This window comes from Pteropus alecto, unplaced genomic scaffold (genome assembly GCF_000325575.1).
Source record: "Pteropus alecto unplaced genomic scaffold, ASM32557v1 scaffold202, whole genome shotgun sequence".
Lineage (NCBI taxonomy): Eukaryota > Metazoa > Chordata > Mammalia > Chiroptera > Pteropodidae > Pteropus > Pteropus alecto.
The window spans coordinates 2,540,349-2,546,556 of record NW_006432451.1 but is presented as its reverse complement, the minus strand read 5'-3'; the positions used below and the strand labels follow the sequence as shown (position 1 = coordinate 2,546,556).

The 6,208-nt window shown below is 47.5% G+C and overlaps 2 protein-coding genes across 3 annotated transcripts in view; both read left to right on the top strand.

The window, feature by feature from the left end:
- Positions 1-1,167, top strand: part of FANCE (Fanconi anemia complementation group E) — a 9,827-nt gene extending 8,660 nt beyond the window's left edge. For both annotated transcript variants that reach the window (XM_015585932.2, XM_025043678.1), the window contains one exon: positions 564-1,167. In XM_015585932.2, coding sequence (XP_015441418.1) covers positions 564-665 — 102 coding nt within the window. In that variant the 3' untranslated portion in view covers positions 666-1,167. The remainder of the gene's footprint in view (positions 1-563) is intronic.
- Positions 1,168-2,098: 931 nt separating this feature from the next.
- Positions 2,099-4,538, top strand: RPL10A (ribosomal protein L10a). Its single transcript, XM_006907335.3, has 6 exons — positions 2,099-2,195; positions 2,519-2,593; positions 2,680-2,760; positions 3,116-3,264; positions 3,930-4,102; positions 4,335-4,538. Exons 1-6 carry the CDS (start codon positions 2,191-2,193, stop codon positions 4,503-4,505), a joined length of 654 nt encoding a protein of 217 aa, XP_006907397.1. The 5' UTR covers positions 2,099-2,190; the 3' UTR covers positions 4,506-4,538.
- The last annotated feature ends 1,670 nt before the right edge of the window (positions 4,539-6,208 follow it).

Genomic DNA, 6,208 nt, shown 5'->3' with positions numbered 1-6,208 from the left:
CTCTGGAGAGCCTAGAAGAAGGACCTCCAATATGAGGCCTCGGGAGTCGTCCTAGACCTTTCAGCTGGAGTGACTTGGTTAGAGTTGCATTTTATAAAGAAGCCTCTGGCCTCTGTAAAAGGAGTGGAGATTGGAGAGTGAAGGTACAAGGCAGAGACTTCTCAGGAGGTTGTAACAACAGTTAAGGGCACAAAAAGCGTGACCCAGAAGGAAGGTGGCAGCCACAATGGAGTGTTTCTGAACCTTAGTTTCTTCATCTGTAAATGGGAGGGTTGTAAGGATTATATGAGGTAATACACATAAAGTGCTGCCACATAGTAAGCAGTCTATATAATTGTCAACTGTTATTGAGGTAGCTGACTTAGTAAGTTGTGCAGTTAGTATTTGACCTCAGGTCAACCTGAATCCAAAGACCTTGCTTCACCATTGGGAAATAATGAGGTACAGTTGCTCAGGAAGTCATCTCCTTCCATTGTCCTTGCATCCTGATTCCTCTCTCAGGAGCAGAGGAGTGCAGGGAGAGAGGCTGCTGGAATTCTGACATTATTCTTCCTTCTCCCCAGATAACCGAGACCCAGAGGCTGGGCCTGGCCACAGTCCTAGCAGTCAACACCACTTTCCTGAGGAAGTCCCTGCAGGCCACCCTGAGACATATGGCCCCCTGACCTTCCACTAAGGGACCACCCTCCTAGAGCTCCCTCATCAGCTTCCTGAACAACACTTCTGCCCTCAGCATCTCACCCTGACCCCTTGTCTGGGGGTAAAGACTGAGCCTGACCATCCCAGGGATCAACTGCCTCCCACTTCCAGGCTGCAGAGAGGCTATCTTGGCCTCCCAACCAGCAGGGAGGATCCTAAGCTGAGGAGGCTGGATGAGCTGGATTTCGAAGGGCTGTTGACTCTTCCTGGCTCCCTCCTTGTTACTTCTCCCTCAAGCTGCGGACAGAAACTTTCCTATAGGCCTCTGTAGAGTCACAGCTGACCCAGAGTAGATGAAAGATGTTCCAGCAGCCCTGGGAGACCTGTATGCTTAACACAAATCTCTTGTGCTCAAGTATATATTATGATCCTCTGTGTTCCTGTTTCTGACTTGAATAATTTATCAATGGTATTTAATAAAAAGGAAGTTCAATGATGTCATAATAAAAGTGCCTGCCTTCCTATTAACTCTGGGTATTTGTTGAAAACCAACTCACCATCATTCCACCCTGCTCAGCAACAAGGGGCATCTTTTTTTCTGGGCAAATGTTCTGTGAAGGGAAGGTAGTAGAGTTCTGAGGTTCGTTCATTCACATTTTATGGGCCAGAAAATAAACCACCCGACCCAGCCCTATTAGCTGTTGAGTAGGTGAGGTGGTCGGCAACCACTAGGGGAGGGCGGCTGAAGATGGGAGTGACTCAGTCTGGAGTTGGGGAAGGCTTTTGGGCAGAAGACTTGATTAGGAATCAGATCTCCTAGGGTTACTGTGGGCAGAAAAAAGGATGGGGCCTGTTGGACAGAGGAAAGAGCAGAAAGGGTATGTAATACTGAGGACATGTCTGTTTTATGTCTTTTATTCCCATAGCACCTAGCTAGACACCTTGTTCATAGTAAACAGTAGATAACATGTTATCGAATCAACTATTAGGTGAAAGTCATTACAGTACCTTCCTAGCTCTTCGCCATTGCAAGCTTTGAGGGGCCAGGAACAACTTTATATTTCCCTTCCCACAACTTCCTCCGAAGACCTGAGCCCCCATTAGAACAAGAGGATGAGGAAGATTAGGAGTTAAAGCGTGCTTTTGAGAAGAGGCAGGTGCAGAGGGCAGGAGGTAGTGGGCAGAGTTGGTCTAAGCCAAAGGACAAACATGCAGGAATTGTACGCTCTCGGCGGCCATCACCGTGCAGTGCCCAGAACGTGTGACATCTGAAGCTCAAGCCCAGGATTTAGCCTCTTCCCTAAGGGTCTGCCAGCTGCTGGCGCAAAAGGGGTATTTTCAGGGTGTTGCGGGACGTCCTGGACTGTAGCCTCAGGTCGTCCTCGCGCTGGTCTAGCGGTGCCACGCGCGGCATCGCCCTCCAGCGGCGGTACACAGCGCTGAGGGGGGAAGCCACAGGAATAACGCATCTCTCGCGATAACAAGGTTCCTATTTGAGCGCATGCGCGAGCTGAGTTAACCTCTTTTCCGGTTTTTGTGGCGCGCGGCATCATGAGGTGAGTGCTATTCAGGATACTATCTGTGCTCATCCGCACCTCCGGGCGCTCCCATGGGGAGGGAGACCCTGCGAATGGAATCGGGAGTCCTTGCCCTTGCTTCGCTGAGGCGCATTTCTTGCCTGGCGTCGGCCTGCGGGCCCCGCGTTCGACTTCGCGCGCCCAGCCCGGCCGCCAGTAGGGTCTCTTTCCCGGGGCCTGCGCCTGATTCTCGGACCCAAATCTCCCGACTCGGTGTCCAGAATCCCCCAGTGTGAAAGCCTGAGGCTTCTGATCACATCGGCGTCCAGGTCCTGAGTGCTCGTCTTGCTTCTTTTTCACAGCAGCAAAGTCTCTCGCGACACCCTCTATGAGGCTGTGCGGGAAGTCCTGCACGGGAACCAGCGCAAGCGCCGGAAGTAAGCGCGGGTCCCCACGGGAGAATGAGCGCAAGGGGGATTTGGGAAGCCGCGGGTGGCTATTTAACTTGTTACTTTTTGTTAAGGTTTTTGGAGACGGTGGAGCTGCAGATCAGCTTGAAGAACTATGATCCTCAGAAGGACAAACGCTTCTCTGGCACCGTCAGGTTGGCACCGTTCTGACCCCACCCAGCACTCAGTGCCCCCCGTGCCCTGCTACTCTCTTGAGGCTCCTTTTGAGCCCTTGATGGGCAGGCACGTGCTGCACTGAAGTGCCCGGGTAGTTCAGACCCTCTGCTTTGGGCAGGTGCGGCTGGACGGACCCCCACCCTGGGTCTTAAAACAAGAGGGGAGGCGTGGGGAGGCCTTGGCCGAGCCCGCCGGCTAGTTTGAGAAGCCAGACTAGCTGTTGGTGAATGTGAACGCTCTGGGTAAGGCTCAGTGTCTGCAGCGGTCCCAGACCCGTTCACCTGCCCTTCGGACCCAGGGCTGGACATGACCTGTTCTGTCCCCAAAATGCAGGCTTAAGTCCACTCCCCGCCCAAAGTTCTCTGTATGTGTTCTGGGGGATCAGCAGCACTGCGATGAGGCCAAGGCTGTGGATATTCCCCACATGGATATCGAGGCATTGAAAAAACTCAACAAGAATAAGAAACTGGTCAAGAAGCTAGGTGAGTGGCCGGTGTGATTTTGTATTGGGGTGGGGACAGATAATTCTTATGGGAATGGTAAAAAAATGATATTTCTACCATTTGCATTATAAAATGACAAAGGAGGTTTATAGGATCTGCTGTGGTTGATTAATTCGAGTGGTATTTGTTAGCCTTATGAAGGGTCTTTTCATATTTACTTTTGAGGATTGAATTTTATAGGGAAGGGAGGCCAGGTGGTAGTTCTTTCTAAACAGATGACAGTCTGTTAAGTTGATAAGTCAGGTCCTGGTGTGTTCTGAATTCTGTATGCGCCAGTTTTAATTTCCTTTTCATATATGGTCTAAGCATTTTACAGATAAGAAACAGATGCAACAGTTGTCATGTAGCTGGAAAATAGGAAGGTAGAATTTGAACCCAGGCAGTTTTAACTAGAGTGCATTTTCTGTTGCAATGTGAATTGTGGGTCAGCCTAGGACTGCATTTCGTATGAATATTGGATCAGTAAAAAGTTCAGAGGATGGAGAAGATCAAACTGGAATCAGGAGAAGTGTAAAAAGACTTGGTAACCTAAAAGAGGGGTAGAATGTTGGTTAGTGGGCATATTTGTGGTTGGCTCACAGATCCCTGTTTAGAGAGCTGCTTTTCAGGGTCCTAAGCATCCAATGGCTTACTCTTTTTGCCAGCCAAGAAGTATGATGCCTTTTTGGCTTCAGAGTCTCTGATCAAGCAGATCCCACGAATCCTGGGCCCAGGCCTGAATAAGGCAGGCAAGTTCCCTTCCTTGTTGACCCACAATGAGAACATGGTGGCCAAAGTCGATGAAGTGAAATCCACAATCAAGTTCCAGATGAAGAAGGTAAGGAGTTAGAGTCCTGTTTTGCATTTCTGTGGGTGCTTTGGATATGTGATAGTCCCTGAGCAGGGTTGAAGCTTTTCATATATCTCCAATCTTCCTGGCCTGGGTCCAGAGCACTGCTCAGTAGGTCAGTAGAAGGGAAGGATGGGCCATCTGCCTTGTAGTTATGCCCACTCTTTCCATGTTCTCTTGCATCTAGCCGCCAATTGATTCGACCTTCCTTTTCTTACAGGTGCTATGTCTAGCAGTGGCCGTTGGCCACGTGAAGATGACAGATGATGAGCTTGTGTATAACATCCACTTAGCTGTCAATTTCTTGGTGTCATTGCTCAAAAAGAACTGGCAGAACGTCCGGGCTTTATACATCAAGAGCACCATGGGCAAGCCCCAGCGCCTGTACTAAGGCACAGCTTAATAAACCATACTGTTACCATTACCTGTCTGCCTGTGACCAAGGGGAGAGGGAGGTATTTTGACAGCTGTCATTGCATGCCACAGCACAGTGAAGGACAGTCATTTTACCCAAACTGCAAGGAAAGCCATTGTTATTGCCTTCAAAATTCTACAATCTTACTCCAATTTATTGGATATTTATGTTGTGATAGTCGGGCTGCTAACCTGGACTTGAAGCTTTTCTAATAACCTTGAGGGGGAGGGACAGATCAGGGCTAGGCTATGTGCTTCTGCTGCTTATGGAGTGGAAAGGATTAGGTGTTTCACCTTGAAGATATTGACTCAGCCTTTGGCAACATGCTTAATGTGTGACTTAACGTTAACCTCCTTGTATGTCAGAGATTGGTTCTTAATGTAGGCTTTTTGTGAGATTTTTGTGTTCTTTTTAATCCCTCTAAGCCATGCATTTGGGGTTGGTCTGTAGATCATAAAGTATTAAAAATGGAGTTTGGATACCTAGATGGTTATGATGGGAGTGGTCCACAAACTCTGAGAAATTGGTCTAGTATTTGCTTGCCTGACCCCAAGTTGAATACCATATATTAAGGGTAATTAGAAACTGCTTAAGATGTTTAGGAAAACATAAGACCTGTGCAATATTGTAATGGGCCCTGTTGATCTCTTCTAAGGAAGCAATGGGTGGCATTAGGCTGGAAACTCCCAGGCCCATTGTGCAATACCCCCAACTCCAGGCAGTCTCCCCTTCTCTGATCCTCAGAGAGAGTTCTTACCTCTGATGCTAGGCACTGGAAAAGTGGCTTTTGGTATAGTGGGAAATAATTAGCTCCATTTATCTTTGGTGAATAAAGGGATCAGTTCATCCCTCCAGTTTTGTTTAATATTGCTGCAAGGCTAATCCAAAGCATGGAAATGCTGTACGTTTTAAAAGAAGCATTACCTGTCCTTGAAGCATGAAAAGTACAAGGTTCTCACAAAAGACCTTAAGCCGTTTTTTTTTGGTGGTGGGGGGGTGTTGGCCTCTTTTACCTTTTTAACTGCAGGTAAAATAACTACAGTGTAATGTTGAGAGCACTGAATTTTGGTTTTTGAGGTAGGCCAGCTTGCTCCTTGAATTATTAGTGATAAGCTTGTTGAACAATGTTCCTTTAAGGAGGGACAAAAGCTGGCTATAAAATTAGGGCCTAATTTTATTGAAATGTTTATTCATAAAAACAATTGGAAGCTGACAAATTTGACCATGTTTAAGTGATTTTTAGGATTTTTTGAACTCCAATTTATGTAATCGGGAAAAAAGGCAATACTTGAGATACGGCAAGAAGATCTATGGCGATTTGATGAGGAATGTAGTACAAAAAGATTTATGAGTGTGAATATATTTTATGCCTTGACTCTGCAAAAAATCTGCTTACAAAGCACTGAGTACAGTTAAGAGAAAATATAAGATGTGAGAGCCATGAGGTAAAGACATAAAACAAGTCCCATGCGCTAAGATGGGCCCCGGCTGCTCCTGTGGCACCTACTCCCGAGGGTCTTGATGGGCTCGTGGGTGCAAACCATCTCTAGGAGCCTAAGACCAGAAAGATTTCTGTTTGCACCAGCAGTGGTGCTGTTGTGAGCATTGTCATAGTGGAGCCAAGGTTTTCAGAGATTCTCATGACCTCAGGTGCACACTCAGACTTTGTTGGGTACAAG